Genomic DNA, 22,330 nt, shown 5'->3' on the forward strand with positions numbered 1-22,330 from the left:
TTACTTGGTAGCCCAGACCTCATAGAACACCACACTGAGACTCCTCCAGGTGTGGTTATATGCAGCCGCTCATGCCAGTTGCCTGAACACAAAAAATGCGGTGCAGGAGGAACTCAAGGCTATGCTTGACATGGGAGTAAGTGAGGAGTCCCACAGTGATTGGAGTGGCCTGGTGGCCTGTTGATCCGTTTTTGTGTGAACTTTAGAAAAGTCAACTCAGTGCCTAAATTTGACACATATTTGACACATCGGCCCAGCATAAATGAACTGCTCGATCGGTAAGGTGGGGCTCACTTTTATTTGACATTGAACTTAATCAAGGGGTATTGGCAGATTCCCATTACTCCAATATCAAAAAAATGGCCTTTTGGGCTATACCAATTTATCACCCTTCCGTTTTGGTTGTTTGAGGCCCCAGTGACGTTTCAAAGTCTCATGGACAGAGTCCTCTGTCCTCAAAAGGCATATCTGTCTGCTTATTTAGATGATATAATCATTTATAGCAATGATTAACAGCAGCATTTACAACATCTGAGGGCTGTCCTGAGAACCTTGAGATGGGAAGAACTCACAGCGAGTGTGCAGTTGGGTGGGTGCAAGTATGGTATCTGGGCTTCCACTTGGGCCATGGGCAGGTGCGTCCCCAAATTGAAAAGACAGCAGTGATTGCGGCCTGCCTGAGACCCAAGACCAAAAAGGGGGTGAGAAAGTTCCTGGGGATACTGTTGGTAAGGGAAGCCAAGTACAGCACGATTGAGAAAGTGTCTGGCCATCAAGGGGCGGTCCTCACCCTCTGGTACTACCTACTGGGGTGCCCTTTCACCCTCTGTTCCTATCATGTCCCGCTCCAGTGGCTCTACTACATAAAGGATGCCAATGCATGGATCACTTGTTGGTATTTGGCACTTCAACCATTTAAATTTGTGGTGGTCCACAGGCCAGGGGCACAGATGGTGGTGGCAGATTACCTCTCTCACTGGGGAGTGAAGTCGGCTGCAGGCTGAATGGCTGTCCAGCCTGAGTTGGGTGGTGGGGGTGTGTGGCGGCAGGGGCATGGTCGAGCATCAGCTGTGGATGGAGAGGAGGCTGGTCGAACTGCCAGGTAATGCATAATGATTCTCACCTGACTGATTACCAGCAGTCTACTTATTTGTATCTGCTTTCAGTGAGTCCCGTAACCCGTGAGCAAGAGAGACAGACTGTGAGTCCACTTAGCAGAGCTTGCGAGACACAGATTCACACCCATTCTCATGCCAAGAAGTGTGAACTTGAACCTGATGGGGCAAAAGCTGTTAGTGTTTTCTGCTGAGTTTTGAAAGTGCGCTGAAAAGCGCGGTCTGAATAAACCTGAGCCAGGAGCTCAGTTAAGATTCTGCCTGTGTCTCAAGTCTTCCTCCACACCCTCACACACTGGGGTTCTACACTTCATAATCAAAATCAGCATCTTGGTCTGCGCATGCACATTTGAGTTATGATGTGGTCCTTGTGGACAAAAAGGATTATTTAGGAGAACAGTTGATGTTACAGATTTTAATCTAGTTAAAATAATTTTGAGATTGGATTAGCGATGACATGGGCATCAAATGACTTAAAAATGCTTCAAAAACAGTTAAGAGGGGAAAAACTTTGGTAAAGCCTTTATTTGGTGTGCAGTTATTCCCAAAACGTGGTCCCAAAACATTGGTAACATTATAAAATGAGTAAAATCATTATATTTTGTAAGGAAATTTTAGCTCATTTAGATTAAGCTGATGTATTCTCCACCAATATATGTACGAGATTAGCAGATCAGCTCAGAAGGGGAAATTTGTAAACTTAATATTTTAATAGCTGATCAACTATTCGTCCAGCGATAAGTTGAAATGAGTGTATTTATTAATTGTGTATGTGATATTACCTCCGTGGCCACCGGCAATAATATCCTAAATATAGTGAAACACTATATTAAGAGCACAGTAACAAGATCAGCAGTTTAAGGCAATAAATTTGAAGCACATACACAAGACACTGGCCTTTATAAAATCAGACAAGAGTTTATTACTATTCTAACAACACAGAAACTAATCTAACACACACACACACACACACACACACACGTAAACAGGGGTGAAAATGGCTTTGAAATGAGAGTGAATGAAATTCCAAGTTTCTAGCAGTTTCTTAGACCATGACCTGAACGAACCATCAACTTATGAGTTTGATTTAACATTCGCTTCGTTTAGAAGGGCTTTAAACTTGTATTAAATGCACCAGTTCAGCGAGAATCTGGAGGTACTATACTTGCGTTTGTGTTGCCAGGGATTCCCTCGTTGCATTGTTGTTTGGAAGGATTTTCCGGCGAAGTTGATTGGTCGGCGGTCTGGTTGGCCTTATGTAGTGTCTCGAAAGACCAATGAGGAAGATAAACAGAGTGAGGCGCGAACCCGGCGGAGTCTCGTAGGCGGGTTGCAAAACTTTGAAGAATGGGTCACAGCGGCGCGAAGGCGAGAGTTGGAGGCTTTGCAAGAACCAGTCTGGATGCGGAGTCTCGGAGCAAGCGTGATCTCCTCGTGATGAACTTCTAAAGCTCTTGGTTGATGAGACTTCCTTCAGATGTGGATGGAGACTCTTGCAGAGATGTTGTTGGATGAGACTCCAAAGATGTGTTGGACTCTCTCAAAGATGGATTAGATGAGACTCTTGGAAGATGTGGATGAGACTCAGAGTTTGCTTTGTGTCAGGGAGTTTTAACCCTTTCCAGCTGGGCTGACCCCAAAGTGTTCGCTCCAATCAGCAGGATCTTGGGGCAGGGTGTAAACTGTATTCTCCTCCTCTGACACTAATTAACATTCTGGTCTCTGAGTTATGTGCTTTGCAAACTTTGCATAAGGTTAAGTTAGAACTTTGTTAAGGAATTTGGTAACATGCATGTAATACATCGTACTCAACTTTACATTATACCAACCCTTAGGAAATTCAATAGTGATCACACACATACCAAACATGACATACCTGCTGTTATTGATACACACACGAACACTATGGTCCCTGTTAAACGATCAAAAAGCATCATAATGACCTGGTGGCTATAAGCATGACACACATACGGAATGACATTAAAAGAGGCAACAAGTTTCCAAACTATGGTGCATCATCTTAAAAATCATTGTCCTTATAGGAGATGTAAAGTAGCCTTATGTAGTCTGTTAAAGCTGGGTTCTGTGGAATGTATGAAGGGTGGTGAACTTTGTGTTCCTGGGGAGAACAAAGGTCTCATTCCATGAGGGTCCTTGGGTGAGTTACCCCCCCCCCCCCCCTTTTCTATAGTTATCAGTTTTAGCATCGTGTTGGGTGAGCCATCTGGTCTTGGCCAGCGGCCTAGATCAATATGTTTGACAGAGGTTCCTCTTGGCCGAGAGGGTTCGTCCTCTGGTCAGGGATGTCCTATCAGTTGCTGATTGTTCACAGGACAGTTGAAATCCAGCAATCAGTAAACAAGCGGTAATTAACTTGGGTCTGCAAAGTCTGGGAGCAGGATTCCTAGCTTTATGGTTTCGTTGCTTTCCTTGCCTGTTCACTTCAGATCCTACAATTTCTTTTACCAATGTATGTATGATGTGTGCATTTGTGTAAATTTCATCAACCAGAGCATCCTTATGCCTGAATGTCAGGCAAATATGAATTAATGAATTAAATACTGATTAACTCTACTGTGGTCACTTGCTCTTGCTGCCTATTTAATGATAACTTGGGTGATGTTATATCCCGTCTCATCAAACTTGTTAAAACACTGATAGGGTTTAAAAAGCTGAATGCATTCACTGGACTCATACATTCCTCTTTGTTATGGTAATGATGTCTCTAATCCTTGCTCTACATGCACATAATTTTGGATTGCTTTTGACGGGACATAATACATTTATTAATTTTTAAACAATTTTTTCATTGATTAACTCTTGTAAAATCTGATTGGCCGATGACAGCCCTGTTTTTTAAGTAACTGGATCATCATCATATTTTGGAAAATGGATGATATATATATATATATATATCATCTCATGGTTCACACAGAATTGGTGCTATTGGTATTGCTATTAGCCCTTTCTTTTATCTAGAAACATCCCACTTTCAGACTTGACTTTCAGAGCAGTTAATTGGTGTTATTCAATTTTAAAATATATTTAAAAACATGCTGCTGTGGCCTGGATAATATTTGAGTTAGATACCCCTTATTTATATGGATGCCCATGCTTAGAACAAGGTTTAGGGTCATTTTTACCTTACGAGGAGTGTGTGAGTCCAGTGACTGCATTCAGCTTTTTAACTCTACCAGTGTTTTTAATGTTTTAAATTACTTCCCATCTTATGAAATGTTATCCAAGTGTGCTTATTAAATGGACAGCAATAAGATGATTTTGTGACCACAGTAGAGTTAATTTAGTTCACATTTGCCTGAAATGCAGGTGTAAGGATGATGAAATCATGACAAAATGCACACATTAATCATTAGTAAAACCAAAATATAAGGCCTTTACTTATCTTCTAATGTTGCCCATATTAAAAGCCATAGTTTTGAGTCAACTGCACTCAGAATAAAGGGTTTGACAAAGGGTTCCACCTTTTAGCTCTTCTTTTCACCATTTCTACATCCTTACTTAATGTCTGATTAGGTCAATCCACATCTTGCAGTTATTTCATATATATAAAAAATCTGTAACATAGATAGGTAGATAGATAGATAGATAGAAAGCATTTATTGTCATTGTATTTCTACAATGAGATGAATGGAATGACGGGTCACATCTTCCCCCATAAGGAGAGAAGAGGTCCTTAAAGCAGCCATGCGAGGCGCTAACGTCCTCTCTCACCCGCGATAGAAGAACATTTACAGAACAGTCAAAGCAATAAACAAAGTCACAAACACATACGACATCATACAATGGAGCAGTTACGTGAGGGGTCTTTTTTGTTGGTTACAGTACGGGAGGGTGGGGGGTGGGGGCAAGAGATTAGAAAAAAGAGGAAAATGTGACACTGAGGCAGTCCTTGACTAGGGCAGAGTATTTACGAAAACAGTGTGTACTAGCCGAATTTGATATGGTGTGCTTTGGGGAGGTGTTGTTATCACAGCTGTGTGTCTTTGGAGTGTCCGCTGCAGATCAGAGTCAAAACAAAGCATATTCTGCGATGAAGGTCCTCTGGGAGAAAGAAAAATTAGCCGGGGAGGAAAATGCACAAATATAATCAAGCAAATCTAAGAACTCAGGAGATCGTACAATTTACTCGGGCACCTGGTTCTGCATGGCCCCCAACTTTATTTCCCCTTGCAGGGCCGTGAGACCCCTAGTCATCTCCTCCTGGTGCGTGACCATGATTGCGGACTGGGTCGCGTTGGATTTACACAGTTCCGAAAACATATTCGTGATGGTATCCAAGCGTCGGGGGATGTCCACGGATTGTAGATGGTACAGTTCCTCAATCCGTGTCACCTTCTGATGTAATGCCCTCACCTGGTCAGCAACGGCTCCACAATGGTGTGTGATGACAGCTGACAGCTTGGGGGATTCTTTATTGGCTGTCTGCTTTCCAATTTGTCGATAGATCAGGAACATCCCCAGGCCAATCATCAGGACACCTGCTATCAAAAATCCAAATATGTAGACATCTTCGACATCTTCTAGGGACAGAGGTGCCAGACAGACGATGTTCCACTTGTTCCAAGAGTCCATCGTGTATCCAGCAGCAAAAGTCCCGTCCGGACATGTCGGCTCTCCTGAACCAGCATTCCTTCGTGAAACATCAGTTGTGTTCTCCTGCGTGGTCAGTTGTTTATCACAGGGAGTGCATCATGACCCTGATTTTGATTGTGAAGTAATCAGATATAAAAGTTACATGGTTATAATTCTTCTGTTTAACACATTATTAGGCTGTATGTAAACATAATAAATCAGAATAGAGTCTACAAAGTGAGGTAAAAAAATTAATTAAACAAAGGTTTATTTTTCATGTAAACTTTTGCATCAAACTCTTTTCACTATCCCAATTACCATGTGTTTATATCCCAATTACCATATATTATAATATTGATTGAGGCTGGATTTAAACAACTGTTTCTCAGTCTAACTAAGTCTAACTAAGCAAAAATATATTGTATGCATCGTTCTGCTAATCTGTGAGTGGATTTCTACTGCTAACTAGGTTACTTCAAAAACTTGGTGGCTATAAGATAATTGCAGCACAGAATTCAGAGTTTTAGCAATAAGCTACCATTATGAAATTTTAATAGAATGCTTGTAGTGCACACATAGTGCTTGGCCCTGATGCTTGGTGCTTTCTGAGGTCAAAGGTTGGGATGTGGTCATACATAGGGGTGGAGCTAAGGTCAGATAACGGTTTCTAAGGAACCATAAAGCCAAACAAGATTACATTTGGTAGGGTGCAGCTATGTGTTAATCTGTAAGTGGATTTTTCACAATGACCTAATTACTGAATAAACAAATTTAAGCTTTCAGCAGGCATTTGACAAGGTAATCTATTGTCATGACTCTTTAGTGGTAGGTTCAGGGAGGGAACTACTAGGAGTTATAAATAACTGTTTCAAGAACCAAAAGTCCAACTGAGCTGAAATTTGGTGTGCCGCATTGATCTACTAATCTGTAACTGCATTTTAATCACTGAATCACGTCGAAAATATGGCCAGTTTCAAAAGTCATCTTTCAACTGTTACACAGTTAGCATTGCACTATAATCACAAAATGTGATAAGTATGTTCTACGTATCTTGCCAAGAATGCGCCACTGGGGGCAGTATTTGCAAGGAAAGCGTGGACCCTTTAGATTGACGCTTGATGTTATATTTATTAGGGGAATAAGCACAATGTGCTTGCAAACCTATTGGAATTGTTAGGACTTTTCTTATTATTATTAGGGGTCCAAGCACCAAAGGTCCTGGAACCCTATTGTTTCCCCTTCAGGAACTCGAGCTGCGTCACGAAACGCTATGGGAACGCCCACGCGTGACCGCGCTCTGAATCACGTGTCTAATCCGTCCAATGGATGGGCGAGACGTCACGGGCGGGGTGACGTAGCGACCCGGAAGCATAAAAGCCCGAGTGGCGAGCCCCGCGTTAGCTTCCTGTTTTCAGCAAGCGCTCTATGTTGATTGTTTGTCTTTTTCCGTCTGGTTTGTGTTTTATCGGCGGCATGCCTAAAGCCTAAAGACAGAGGGCGAGAGCGGGCAGGCTGTGTGTTCCTCCCTGTCCGCGATATATTACGGGCGGAGATACACACAGTCTGTGCGTTGACTGTTTGGGAGCGGAGCATGTTCAGTCGGCTCTCGAGGGAGCCGGCTGCGCACATTGCGAGCGTTTACCGCTGCGCACTATCCGCTCCCGCTGGGCTCTCTTTGAGGAGGGAGCCCTCACTAGCGTGCCTCGCGGTGCCGGCCCCGCTTCTGCCGAGGCAGAGCGGCGGTTGCGCTCGTGGGGCTCGCAGATGGACCTGGCGGAGGGAATGGAGACGGGCCCGTCCCTTTCTCCTTCCTCACCCTCCAGGTCCACTGTCCCCTCCCTGGGCTCGGAAGCACGCTCTGCGGTTTCTTCCCCCCGGGGAGCGGACTCGGCGCTCCACCTATCGTCCTTCGAGGAGGTCGATGTGGAGAGCGTCGACCCTGAGCCGCAGTCTCCTCAATACGGGGAGCTGCTCGAGGTGGTTATGCGGGCAGTCGCTAAGCTTAGCATTGACTGGCCCGCTGAGTCACGGCCTGAGCCTCAGGGCTCTAGACTGGACATCGCTTTTTACGCAGTAGGCCGCCACCTCCGCCCCGGAGCCTGCCCTTTTTTCCGGACCTCCACACTGAGGTGTCGAGGTCCTGGAATAGGCCGTTTTCAGCCCGGTTGTTCAGCCCCACTTCTTCCCATTACGCTAATGTGGCGGGGCTGGACTACTCCGGTTACAGGGCGATGCCCAGGGTTGAACAGACGCTAGCCAGCTATCTGTCCCCTGCTGCTGCATCGTCCCTGAAGGCTCCGGCGTTGCCTACCAAGCCGCTGCGGACCACCTCAGCGCTGGCAAGGCGTACACGGCAGCAGGTCAGGCCGGTGCGTGTCTGCACACCATGGCGGTGTTACAGGCGTACCAGGCCGACCTGCTTAAAGAGCTGGACGCTCTCTAGCTCGTGGGGCTGCTGGGCGGGGGCAGCCCCCTCCGTGTACGGCCCCCTCCTACAGGGAGGCCCAAAAGCACTACCCTTCGGGCACTAAGGCGGATCTGAGGACCGTCCTCATGTCCAGAAGGGCCGCGGCTAAGAAGCCCTGATGGTTTTGGCCATCTTACGGTGCCCGGGTCCCCCCAGTGCCCTCAGGAGGTCGATCTGCCAACCCTGCCACCTATGGTGCTTCAGGGCGCAGCGGTCTCTGGCGAGCGCCTCTCCCAGTTCTCGCCCGGCAACATAGTGGGTCTGGGAGGCTCGCGGCCTCTCCTGTGGCCTTCGCAGCGGTTAGCTCATTTCCCCCATGTCGGTTCGCCGCCTCAGGGCACCCAGCTAACCGCTTTTATTACACCAGAGGTCAGTCTCGAGAGACTGATTCCCTTAGTGAGCTTTCTGGCAGCGTGGAAACTTCTGCCGAATGTGTCTCATTGGGTCCTGCGTACTGTAGAAAGAGGCTACCGAATTCAGTTCGGCTCGCCTCCACCTCGTTTTTCTGGGGTTCTTCCCACTGTGGTGGGTCCCGAGCAGGCTCTGGTTTTGGAGCAGGAAGTACGTACTCTCCTGAGGAAGGAGGCCATCGAGGTGGTCCCTCCTCACGACAGAGAGTCAGGGTTCTACAGCCGGTACTTCATTGTTCCCAAGAAGGGGGGAGGGCTGCGTCCCATTTTGGACTTGCGGCAATTGAACCTCTCAGTCGCTCGACTGAAGTTCAGGATGCTTACGGTCACTCAGGTCGTGTCTCAGATCAGGTCCGAGGACCGGTTCGTCACGATCGACCTAAAAGATGCGTATTTCCACATCTCCATCCTTCCCCCGCACAGGAAGTTCCTGAGGTTCGCTTTCGGGGGCGAAGCTTACCAGTATCGGGTTCTTCCCTTCGGCCTAGCACTCTCACCCCGCACCTTCACGAAGTGCGTGGATGCTGCCCTGGCTCCTATGCGACTACAGGGCATCCGCATACTGAACTATATCGACGACTGGTTGATTTTAGCTCATTCAGAGCAGATGGCGGCTCGGCATCGAGATGCCGTTCTCGCCCATATGAAGGAACTGGGGTTAAGACTAAACGCCGAGAAAAGCGTGCTTTCTCCAGCTCAGAGAACCGCTTATCTAGGCGTCGTGTGGGATTCAACCATGATGCAGGCACGTTTGTCTCCTGCTCGGATCGAGTCGGTCCTCACAGCGGTCGCGAGAGCGAAAGTAGGCCGGTCACTCACTGTAAAGCAGTTTCAGAGACTGCTGGGCCTGTTGGCAGCTGCGTCCAACGTGATACCGTTTGGCCTGCTGCACATGAGACCCCTACAGTGGTGGCTCAAGACCAGGGGGTTTTTCCGAAACAGAGGAAACCCGCTCCGCATGATCAAGGTCACGCGGCGATGCCGCCTTGCCTTAGCTGTGTGGAGAGAACCTGGGTTCTTGTCTCAGGGCCCGGTCCTGGGAGCTCCTGGTCGCCGCGTAGTGCTAGCGACGGATGCGTCCCTCACCGGATGGGGAGCGGTCATGAGTGGCCGTCCTGCCCGTGGTCTGTGGAGCGGCCGCCATCTCACTTGGCACATCAACCGCCTGGAGATGCTGGCCGTGTTTCTAGCTCTGAAACACTTTCTCCCAGACCTAAGAGGCCGCCACGTGTTGGTGCGCACCGACAACACGACGGTGGTCTCTTACATCAACCGCCAGGGAGGTCTGCGTTCACGCCCCCTTTACAGGCTGGCGCTCCAGATCCTTGTGTGGTCCCAAGGGAACCTCCTCTCATTGAGAGCAGTCTACATCCCTGGTCATCTCAACGTGGGAGCGGATGCCCTGTCGAGGCAGGGGCCGGTGCCCGGGGAATGGAGACTCCACCCCGAGGTGGTGGAGCTCATATGGCGTATGTTCGGCAGAGCCCAGGTGGATCTGTTTGTGACGCAGGAGACGTCGCACTGTCCCCTTTGGTTCTCTCTTATTCATCCAGCTCCTCTTGGACTGGATGCCATGGTACAGCCGTGGCCGAGGCTGCGTCTGTACGCCTTTCCTCTGGTCGCTCTGCTCCCGGGAGTTCTGGAGAGAGTGCGCCGGGACGGAATTCCTCTACTGTTAGTAGCCCCATTCTGGCCGGGCCGAGTATGGTTCTCGGACCTGATTTCCCTCCTAGACGGCTCCCCATGGGAGATTCCGATCAGGAGGGATCTCCTCTCACAGGCGGGGGGCCATCTTCACCCCCGCCCGGAGCTGTGGAAGCTGTGGGTGTGGCCTCTGAGGGGGCACAACTCCGCGCTTCCGGTCTCTCAACCGAGGTTGTGGAGACCATCCTCCAGTCCAGAGCTCCCTCTACGAGGAAACTGTACGCCCTGAAGTGGAACCTTTTCACTTCCTGGTGCGGAGACCGCCGGCTTGACCCTGTTCACTGCCCAGTTGGTACAGTGCTGGAGTTCTTGCAGGCCCGCCTCTCCGCGGGACTGACCCACTCCACCCTGAAGGTGTACGTGGCGGCTATCGCAGCCTGCCACGCCCCTCTCGATGGCCAGTCAGTGGGCAGGCACCCCTGGGTGACACGTTTCCTCCACGGTGCGCTGAGGATCAGACCTCCAGCTTGATCTCGGGTCCCCTCGTGGGACCTGGCCGTGGTTTTAGAGGCTCTCTGCAAACCCCCCTTCGAGCCCATAGAGGAGATTTTGGACCGTCTTCTGACGTTGAAAACTGCCTTTCTCTTGGCAATTTCCTCTCTTAGGAGAGTGGGGGATCTTCAGGCCCTCTCGGTGGCCCCTTCCTATTTAGACTTTGCACCTGGTTTGGCCAAAGCATTCTTGTACCCCCGAGCGGGGTACGTACCGAAAGTCCCCTCCTCGGCACCACGGCCGGTCGTGCTGCAGGCTTTCTGTCCTCCTCCCTTCAGGGAGCCCGACCATCGGAAGCTCAATTGTACGTGTCCAGTGCGAGCACTGGACGCGTATGTCCACAGAACTGCCCTGTGGAGAAAGGCGGACCAGTTGCTTGTTTGCTTTGGTCCCCCTAAGAGGGATTTTCCTGCTTCTAAGCAGACCCTCAGCCGGTGGATTGTAGAATCCATTTCTCTGGCTTTCGAGTCCTCTGGTCTCCCCAGTCCTAAGGGGTCAAGGCTCACTCTACCCGAGCGGTGGCGGCGTTTTTGTTATGATTTTTCTTTCTTCTTCTTCAAGTACTGTTGTTAGGATTCTTCTTTCTTTTTCTTCGGGTAGTACTCCCTCCTGCTACTCAGGCATGTGAGATGGGCCCAATGGTGGTGCTATAGTGAAGAATTTTTATGTTTTGGTCCAAAATATTGCCTTTTGGACCATATAGCTCTGCCCGATTAAATTTGTAATAATTTGCTTAATATGCATGTTTTTTTGTCAAATAATCCAGGAATTTTGGCCAATCTTCACAAAATTGATGTCAAACTACTCAGGAGAGTGTGACCCATAAGAATTATTAATAACATTTTGTGGTTTGTAAACAGTATGGTCACCACATGTCAATAAGTTGTAAGGTGGCGAAGCTGGTTTACTCAAACAGCTCTAATTCATGTTTGGTTATATGGATTTTAACTAAATCTGAAATGTATGTTCAGGATGTGTGCAACGGTTGGGAAGTGATCAATGAAAGGGGGTGGAGTTAGGTTCAAGTACCTCTTTCTTACAAACCATAAGTCCCTTTGATCTGAAATTAGGTGTGCTTCATTATTTTGCTAATCTGTTACTGGATTACTAATCATCACTTAATTACTTCAAAAACATGGCTGCCTTCAGCCTGTTGTTTATGTCATGATTTTTATTATGGGAACAAGTATGAAGTGTTGGAACCCTGTTGTAATTCTTAGGATTTTCTTCTTCTTCTTCTTCAATATGGCAGCCATAATTCAATTGATTTTAAGGAGGTGGAGCTGGTGTACTCAAACAGCTGTAATTCATCAGTGGTTATATGTATTTGAACCAAACTTGAAAGACAGGTTCAGGGAAAAAATCCTTTTGAGCTAAAAAATTTTGTGTGCTGTATTGTTCTGCTAATGTGTAACTGAATTTTTAATCATAAATTAATTACTTGAAAAACATCTCTGCCTTCAGCCAATCAAATTTCAGCACGCACTTCACACAAGTAACATTAAGCTATCATCGCAAAGCTTAATAAGTATGTTTATCTGTGGTTTCTTTATTGTTCTTTGTATCGTGGTGAGAACTGGCCACTGGGGACACTAATTTTCACAATACTGATGTCAAACTACTCAGGAGAGCATGAAACTCAACTTATTTTTCAAGAGATATGCTTCTTTTTGTGTGCAAAACCATGAATAGCACCCCCAGTGGCCAATTTAAGTGACACTGCATTATTTAGTAGTGGATCCCTACCTGAACCTACCATTCAAGTTTTGTGATGATAGCTCAGTGGTAACTCAATATATTATGGTAGGTCGTTAGCAAAAATCCATTTAGAGATTAATAATTGGATGTAGCATACCAAATTTTAGTGAGACGGGACTCACGGTTCCTGAGAAACAGCTCCACCCCTATGTATGATCATGCCCCAGACTTTGCATCTGACCTCAGAATCTTGTCGTGTATATCCTGTTCAGGTTTGTGTAAATCCATTCAAGCAATCATAAGTTATATCTGTAAATTAGGTTCCACCTTGTTAGAATTGATTGACATGTGGCAGACATATTGTTTACAAATCTCAGCATGTTTCTGATTAGAATTGAGGTGCACAGTATTCTTAGCAGTTTGAAGGGGAGTAGTTCTAGGACTATTTTGAAAAAGTAGGTTTTGCATATTATGCAAATTAGCAATAAATAAATAAATAAATAAATGTATGCAGAGCTAAATGGTTCTTGAGGGAATCACTGGAAAAAAATTTGCTTGTAGGGTGCACAGTTGATGAGATATTAACCAATACTTGAAAGTATAGGAATAAACGAAGACTAGAAGCCATTTGGACAGTCATCATTTGTTCCTCAGATATAGTAAAACTAAAGGGGAAACATCACGCTGTTGCTGATATATTGCTTCACTTCCTGTTTTCAATAGCTCTCCCAAGTTGCAAATTAATGTCTCCAGGTTACGCATGTAACCATGGTTCCCCCGAGGGAACGAGACGCTGTGTCGAAACGCTATGGGAATGCCTTCAGCGTGACCGCGCTCTGAATAACGTGTAATCAGTCCAATGGATGGGCGAGACGTCACGGGCGGGGTGACGTAGCGACCCGGAAGCATAAAAGCCCGAGCAGCAAACGCCGCGCTAGCTTCTGAGAAATGAGGCAAGCGCCGCAGGGACGCCGGAAGTGTGGCACTGAGACACAGCGTCTCGTTCCCTCGGGGAACCATGGTTACATGTGTAACCTGGAGACGTTCCCCTTCCGGAACTCAAGCTGCGTCGAAACGCTATGGGAACGAGTATGCCCACGCCGCCAGACTTACAAATCCCTGCCTAGTATGGAAAGGGCACAGCTCAAGGCAAAAGGACAGAAGAGCCGGGAGTGGCTCGCATATCCAGGCCGTAGAACCTGGCAAACATCAGGGGCGTGGACCAACCCGCTGCGTTGAAGATGTCCTGCATGGACACACCTGCGAGAAAGGCCTTCGAGGCCGCCACACCTTGGGTAAAGTGAGCCTTGACCCCCAAGGGTGAGGGGAGACCAGAGGACTCATAAGCCAAGGAAATGGCCTCCACAATCCACAGGCTGAGGGTCTGCTTGGTAGCAGGAAGACCCCTCTTCGGGGGACCAAAGCATACGAGCAATTGGTCCGCCCTCCTCCACAGGGCAGCTCTGTGAACGTACGCATCCAGTGCTCACACTGGACACGTACAGTTAAGCTTCCGATCGTTGGGCTCCTGAAAGGGAGGAGGAAAGAAGGCCTGCAGCACGACCGGCCGTGGTGCCGAGGAGGGAACTTTCGGTACATACCCCGCTCGGGGGTACAAGAACGCTTTGGCCAGACCGGGCGCAAAGTCTAAGTAAGAAGGGGCCACAGAGAGGGCCTGAAGATCCCCCACTCTCCTAAGAGAGGAAATCGCCAAGAGAAAGGCAGTTTTCAAAGTCAAAAGACGGTCCGAAATCTCCTCTATGGGCTCGAAGGGGACAACCTCGGCTGAGAGACCAGAAGCTCTGAGTTGTGCCTCAGCCTCGGCCACGTCTGTACCATAGCATCCAGTCCTAGGGGAGCTGGATGAGTCAGAGAGAACCAGAGGGGACAGTGCAATGTCTCCTGAGTCGCAAACAGATCCACCTGAGCTCGGCCGAACATACACCATATCTGCTCCACCACCTCGGGGTGGAGCCTCCATTCCCCGGGCATCGGCCCCTGCCTTGACAGGGCATCTGCTCCCATATTGAGATGGCCAGGGATATAAACTGCTCTCAGCGAGAGGAGTTTCCCCTGGGACCACACAAGGATCTGGAGCGCCAGCCTGTAAAGGGGGCGTGAGTGCAGACCTCCCTGGTGGTTGATATAAGAGACCACTGCTGTGTTGTCGGTGCGCACCAACATGTGGCGACCTCTTAGGTCCGGGAGAAAGTGTTTCAGTGCTAGAAACACAGCCAGCATATCCAGGCAGTTGATGTGCCAAGTGAGATGGCGGCTGCTCCACAGACCACTGGCAGAGCGGCCACTCATGACCGCTCCCCATCCAGCGAAAGATGCATCCGTCGCTAGCGTTACGCGGTGACAAGGAACTCCCAGCACCGGGCCCTGAGACAAGAACCCAGGTTCCCTCCACATGTCTAAGGCACTTAGGCAACGCCGCATGACCTTGATCATGCGGAGCGGGTTTCCCCTCAGGGAGAACCCCCTGGTCTTGAGCCACCACTGTAGAGGTCTCATGTACAGCAGGCCAAAAGGTATTACGTTGGACGCAGCTGCCATCAGACCCAGCAGTCTCTGAAACTGCTTCACAGTGAGTGACCGGCCTTCTCTCACTCTCGTGACTGCTGCGAGGATCGACTCGATCCGAGCAGGAGACAAGCGTGCCTGCATTGTGGGCTAATCCCACACCGCGCCCAGATCAAGTGATTCTCTGTACTGGAGAAAGCACACTTTTCTCGGCGTTTAGTCTTAACCCCAGCTCTTTCATATGGGCAAGAATGACATCTCGATGCCGAACTGCCATCTGCTCCGATCGAGCTAATATCAACCAGTCGTCGATATAATTCAGTATGCGGATGCCCCGGAGCCGCATAGGAGCCAGAGCAGCATCCACACACTTCGTGAAGGTGCGGGGTGAGAGTGCTAGGCCAAACGGAAGAACCCAATATTGGTAAGCTTCGCCCCCAAAAGCGAACCTCAGGAACTTCCTGTGTTGAGGAAGGATGGAGATATGGAAGTAAGCATCTCTTAGGTCGATCGTGACAAACCAGTCCTCGGAGCTGATCTGAGACACGACCTGTGTGACCGTGAGCATCCTGAACTTCAGTCGTGCGACTGAGAGGGTCAACTGCCGCAAGTCCAAAATGGGATGCTGCCCTCCACCCTTCGAGAGCCGAACTGAATTCGATAGCCTCTCTCTACAGTACGCAGGACCCATTGAGACACATTCGGCAGAAGTTTCCACGCTGCCAAATAGCTCAGTAAGGGGATCAGCCTCTCGAGACTGACCTCTGGTACGGAGAGAGCAGCTAGCGTGGTGCCCTGGAGCGGCGAACCGACAGGGAACGACCGAACTAGCTGCTCCGAAGGCCTCCAAAGAGGCCGCGAGCCTCCCAGACCCGCTACGTTCCCGGGCGAGAACTGGGAGAAACGCTCGCCGGAGACCGCTGCGCCCTGAAGCACCATAGGTGGCAGGGTTGGCAGATCCACCTCCCGAGGGCACTGAGGCGAGATGGGCACCGTATAATGAGGTGTACACCATCCCGCCCCAGAGGGGCCCGCCCTCGGAAGCCCTGGGCCCAAGGCGTCAGGGCGTCTTAGCCGTGGCCCTCCTCGACAAAAGAACGGTCCTCAGATCCGTCTTTGTATCGGAGGACCCGGGCCCAGAGCGCTCTGTTACACGGAGGGGGCTGCCCCTGCCCAGCAGCCCCACGAGCCAAAGAGCGGCGAGGAAGAAACCGCTAGAACGCCGCCGCCTTGGTACGAGCCTGCTGGTACCTGTTGACGACGGAGCTAACAGCGTCGCCGAACAGACCAGAGGGCGCCAGCGGGGCGTCCATAAGAACGACCCTGTCCCTCTCTTTCATGTCGGACAGGGTCAGCCAGAGGTGTCTCTCCGCTGCCACGAGGACTGCCATAGACCGGCCGATAGCACGGGCGGTCTCCTTGGTGGCGCGGAGAGAAAGATCAGCGGCCCGCCTGAGCTCTGTCACGTGCTCAGACGGCATCTCCGCATCTCATCCAGCTCTTTGAGCAGGTCGGCCTGGTACACCTGTAACACCGCCATGATGTGCAGAAACGCACCAGCCTGACCCGCTGCCATGTACGCCTTGCCCACTAGAGCTGAGGTGGTCCGCAGCGGCTTGGTGGGCAGCGCCGGAGCTTTCAGGGACGATGCCGCACCAGGGGACAGATAGCTAGCTAGCGTCTGTTCAACCCTGGGCACCCCCTGTAGCCAGTCTGGCCAGCCCCGCCACGTTAGTATAGTAAGAGGAGGCAGGACTGAATAAACGGGCCGAAAAAGGCCTCCTCCATGACCTCGACACCTCAGTGTGGAGGTCAGGGAAAAAAGGCAGGCTCCGGCATGGAGGTGGCGGTTTACTGCGCAGGAAGCGCTCACCTAGCTTCGACCCCTGAGGTTCAACCCGTGTTTCAGCGGGCCAGTCGATGCTAAGTTTAGCGACGGCCCGCGAAACCACCTCCAGCAGCTCCTCATATTGAGGAGACTGTGGCAGATCAGAGTTGGCGCCCTCCACGCCCGTGATGTCTTGCCCATCCATTGGACTGATTACACGTTATTCAGAGCGCGGTCACGCTGAAGGCGTTCCCATAGCGTTTCGACGCAGCTCGAGTTCCTGAAGGGGAACTCAAAGTTTGTTTCTTAACATTCGGTCATTTTGCTAAACATATGTGATAAGTTTGATGTCAATACATGAAAGCATTGCTGAGATATGCCCTCACTTCCTATTTGGCAACTTCTCCCTATCAAATTCATTTGCAAATTATGGATGAAACATCCAGGGAATCAATAGAAACAAGAAGCTTAATTTGATGCACAGTTGAAAGGTTTTAAGAATTTGTGAATTATTAGCACCAACGAGAGATGACTTTGGATAGAACTTCTTGGAGTACCTTATGATGATATCCTACAGTCATCTACAAAGTTTGGTCTGAATACGTCACACCATTGTTGAGATGCTGAGATTCAAGGGTGACTTACAAAAGTGCTTTGAAGTCTATCAAAAATACATTCTGATACTGGCTCACTAGGTCACAAACTAGGAATACCATCAGTCCAAAAACTCTGTTGGGAAGGTAATAGACAAGCGCTCAGACAGTAAATTTTTTTTTTTGGTAAGTGCTAATTTAAGTACTTTAGGAAGAGGTAAATCTTTAGACGTTGTTTGAAGACTGCCAGTGACTCAGCTGTTCGGACATCTAGGGGAAGTTCATTCCACCATCTTGGTGCCAGAAGAGAGAAGAGTCTCAATGCATGCCTTCCTTGTACCCTGACAGATGGTGGGACCAGTCGAGCAGTGCTAGAGGATCGGAGGGAGCATGGTGCCATGCAAGGTGTGATAAGTGCTTTGAGATAAGTGGGTGCTGGTCCGTTTTTGGCTTTGTATGCAAGCATCAATGTTTTAAATCTGATGCGGGCAGCTACAGGAAGCCAGTGGAGGGAGTGCAACAATGGGGTGGTGTGGGAGAACTTAGGAAGGTTGAAAATCAATTGTGCAGCTGGATTCTGGATCAGTTTCAGAGGACAAATGGTGCTCAGAGGCAGACCTGCAAGGAATGAGTTGCAGTTGTCCAATCTTGAAAAGACAAGGGACTGAACAAGCACCTGTGTGGCCTGTGTGGAAATAAATGGACGAATTCTTCTGCTGTTATAAAGGAGAAATCGACATGAGAGTGTCAGATTAGCAACGTGAGAGGAAAAGGACTGTTGATTCTCCATGGTTACCCCAAGGTTGCATGCAGTAACCGAAGGTGAGATCAGAGAATTGTCTAGGGAGATTGCAAGATCCTGAGATGGGGATGAATCACCTGGGATGAACAGCAGTTCAGTTTTGGTGGGATTAATTTTCAGCTGATGAGCTGTCATCCATGATGAGATGTCTGCCAGACATGCTGATATCGAAGCAGAAACATGAGTGTCTAAGGAAGGGAAGGAGAGGATGAGTTGAGTGTCATCCGCATAGCATATGTATGCAAACCCATGTGAGGATATGACCGCACCAAGAGATCAAGAATAGAGGGAGAACAGGAGAGGACCAAGTACTGAGCCTTGTGGGACACCAGTGGAGAGTCTTCGGGGAGCAGATGTGGATCCCCTCCATGTCACCTGATATGACCAACCTTCCAGGTAGGAAGCAAACCATTGCCATGCTGCACCATGAATTCCTAGGGTGGAAAAGAGAGCCGCATGCATGCGTGGTCTCTAGCAGCATGTAGCTTCTCAGTGAAGGCCAAAAGGGCAGTCTCTGTGGAGTGTGCCAGTTTGAAGCAGGACTGGTTGGGATTTTGGAGGTTGTTCTGTGAGAGATAGCTAGACAGTTGATTGTAGACAGTTCGTTCAAGGGTTTAGAAAGAAAAGAGAGAAGTGATACTAGTCAGTAGTTGATGATGTCAGAGGGATCCAGAGTGGGTTTCTCCAGGATGGGAATAACCCTTGTTCTCTTGAATGAGGTTGGTACATGACCAGATGTTATGGAGCTATTGACGATAGTGGTGATGAAGGGGAGGAGGTCTTGAGAGATGGTCTGGAGCATTGTGGAAGGGATTGAATAAAATGGGCAGCTATGCCCACACTCCCTGTTTGATGACTTCGATGTCAGAAATAAAAAATTCAAAATTAAAGCAGAACAATATTCTGAAAATTAATTTCATAATGTGAAATTGAAATTGAAGAGGAAAGAGAAAAATTGAAGAGAAAAGTGAAGTGAAATTGCATTTTGGAGTTATTGTAAAGATATGTCCAAATTTGCCCTATTGGTGGTGCTAGAGAGCTTGTGTGGCATACACAAAAATTGCCATGCAGGTAGCTGAGGCTGTCCTCTGTCACTATGCCAAATTTGATAAAAAGCTTATGGCGCATTATATAGGCTGCCATAGACTCTCCTTTAGAAGAAGAAGAAGAATGGAAAAAGAAACATACAATTCCAATATGGTGCCTAAGTAACTTTAAGTTTAACTTTAACTTAACTAAGTAACATAATAATAATAATAATAATACTACTAATAATAATAATAAATAGAAGACTAAAGTTCATAAAGGAACTTTGATGAAAATAGTGAAACATGTTTAAATGTTATGAATGTCAAAAACTGCAACCCATGAAAACTGTAAAATTTTCTATTAGATTAATAAGAAGAAGCAGGGGAAGAAAAGAAAGAAGAACAGAATGTTGGGTCTTTCAAGCCAACATACAAAGAATACTCAGCACCTTCCAGGGAGTCAAGAGAAAAAGAATATTTGATGTTGAGTGGGTCAAAAGCTTTTAGCAGTTTTACGAATTTGTGATTTATCATGCACCTCTAGAGAGGATTTAGACAAAAACTTTTGGAGTCTCTCAGGACAAGGCTGGTTATTCCACTAGAAAATTTGGTCTGAATACATCACAGCATTGCCAAGATATGTGCTCCTATCCTGTGTGGTTACATTTCCATGGTTTGGAAAAATTTGAGAAACATTTTGTTCAGGTTGGGGTCCCAATGCTGTCTTCCATATATCATGATTATTGGACAACATTCGTAGGAGAAGAAGAAAAAAAAATGTTTTTGTTAAAGTTCATGGCTGACTTCCTGTTTGACAATCACAAATTCATTACATCAAGAACACTCGGTATCTTCCAGGGAATAAAGAGAAACAAGAGTCTTGATTATTTTCACCTCTGGGGGTAAACAGACTTTAAAATGAATGTTTGAGAGACATTCCCATTCTGGGAAATTTTGGCTATTACAAAATGCTTACAACCAAGACTCTTTCTGTAAATGTTAAATAAATGTTAAACAGTAACAAGTATTTTTTTTAAATATTTATTATTAGTCTTAGATTATTAGTATTACAGCGTCCACTGTAAAAGTCCTTGTGTGTATGAGCTATTACTACGGAAACAATAATGTATTAGAACGATTACATTAATATAAACCCATTGTTCATGTTATAGACAGAACAACTGTCTGAGCTGTGCTGTTATACAAAAATAATGAACACCTTCTAACCAATAAGATTCGAGCATTCAACCAAGCTGTGGTATAATTACATTTCATAACCTTTTGGTTTTACTAAATGTAAGTTTTAAACAATTCATGCTATACATAATTAATGCTAAGCATCTCTGTGTGCCTCCTAACAGAGGGTCTCCGCTATGCTGAGAGTTGGGATTTTGAGGTGTCAGCTTCCTCATTTCTGCAGTTTGATCTGTGCATGGGATGCAGTAAGGCCGTGACACCAACCCATGGTGTCCACCTGGAGTTCTCCACTGACTGTGGCCACCACTGGACATTGGTAACACCTGAATGTGTACCGCCTGCTATTGGATGTGCCAGATATACTCAGAGCTCCATCTATAGTACTCCCCAGTATTCCCAGTGGAGGAGGGTCACTGTGTATCTACCCAGTGCTGCCAAGTATGCCATATACACCTTTCTTAACATGACAAAATATGTATCTTTGATTCTGTTTTGTGTACTTCTTAGAGGGAATATAAAATCCAGCAAGTTATTTAAAGACTGCATTTCTATACCTGATTAAATATTTAGGTTTTGCCTAATCTGTATTACATTTGTTGTGATGTAGTTCTCCTAGAACAAGGTTCCGCTGGATCCAGCCTCACTTCACTCCTGGAGCAGACAGCTGGGCTCTGGACAATGTGCTACTCGCATCTGGCTGCCCCTGGATGTGCTCAGGGCATGGCCTGTGTAACAATGGACGCTGCATGTATTTGGCTCCAACTATATAGCTCTAACATATGCATGGACACATGGGGATTATTATTAATCAAAAGTGGTGGATGTTGCTGTATCTCAGTCTGTTTCTTTCTGTTTGACCAACAGATGTGACAGAGATTATGGTGGTGTTCATTGTGTACCCATGGCTCCTCTGCCATTTGTACTTAGGGAAGACTTCAATGAGAATCTGGATCCAGAGATTTGGCCTGAGATGTATGGAGCAGAACGTGGCATGTTGAGTGGAGAGCCTCTTAAATCAGGCACTGCTCTTATCTTCAAAGGCGTAAGCAGTTTATGTACTCTGTTCTCTGCTGAATTACGAGCAACCTCTTAAAGCATTAAAACACAGTGTTCGTGGGATGCTGCACATTTCTTTGTACAAAATTACAAATGCATCTTTAAAGATCTGTGATTTCATAAAATGTAGTAATAGCAATATAAAATATAGTAATAATATAAAGTAATTGTCAGTTGTCCTTTTACCTTTTTTTTGTATTCAGGAAGGATTGCGCATGCTGGTTTCACAGGATCTGGACTGCACAAGCAATCTGTATATCCAGTTTTCATTTAAATTTATCACAAAAGGTAAATGTCTGGATAATATTACGATTGCCATATCGGATAGTACTTACTTACTATTGTGTTTTGTTTGAATGTGTTTATTATGTTGGTGTGCACTCAGGAATCCCTGAGCGTTCTCACTCCGTGTTGCTGCAGTATTCAGTGAATGGAGGCATTATCTGGATACTGTTGCATGAGTTCTACTTCCCTTCCTCAACTGACACTCTGTTTCTGCATCTGCCACTGCCTCAGAGTGCTCAGACTAATGCTACACGCTTCAGACTGTGGCAGCCTTACAATAATGGTGAGAATAGATCATACCTAGTTCTTAATTTGCATACCATATTTCTGTTTACAAGTAATGTTCCATAATGCTTACAGAAAATAGGACTAAGCACTTTATGTTGATTTGACAGAGACAACATAATGCATAGAAATCCCCCTTGTTATGGGTTAAGCACTAAAGGTGCATAGGCACTGTGCATAGGAATTGTTTTTGTATTATTATTATTATTAGGGTGGGCCAAGCTGGAATTTTTGCATTTTGGCCCACAAAC

The 22,330-nt window shown here is 47.2% G+C and overlaps 1 protein-coding gene across 10 annotated transcripts in view; it reads left to right on the plus strand.

The window, feature by feature from the left end:
• reln (reelin) overlaps positions 1-22,330 on the plus strand; it is a 438,322-nt gene that overhangs the window by 265,442 nt on the left and 150,550 nt on the right. For all 10 annotated transcript variants that reach the window (XR_008301877.1, XM_026932718.3, XM_034305511.2 and 7 more), the window contains 5 exons: positions 20,618-20,891; positions 21,061-21,201; positions 21,318-21,495; positions 21,713-21,797; positions 21,895-22,077. Coding sequence is in view for 9 of the 10 variants with exons in the window: in XM_026932718.3 (XP_026788519.2) it covers positions 20,618-20,891; positions 21,061-21,201; positions 21,318-21,495; positions 21,713-21,797; positions 21,895-22,077 (861 nt within the window). In the remaining variant the exon portion in view is untranslated. The remainder of the gene's footprint in view (positions 1-20,617; positions 20,892-21,060; positions 21,202-21,317; positions 21,496-21,712; positions 21,798-21,894; positions 22,078-22,330) is intronic.

This window comes from Pangasianodon hypophthalmus, chromosome 6, assembly GCF_027358585.1.
Source record: "Pangasianodon hypophthalmus isolate fPanHyp1 chromosome 6, fPanHyp1.pri, whole genome shotgun sequence".
Lineage (NCBI taxonomy): Eukaryota > Metazoa > Chordata > Actinopteri > Siluriformes > Pangasiidae > Pangasianodon > Pangasianodon hypophthalmus.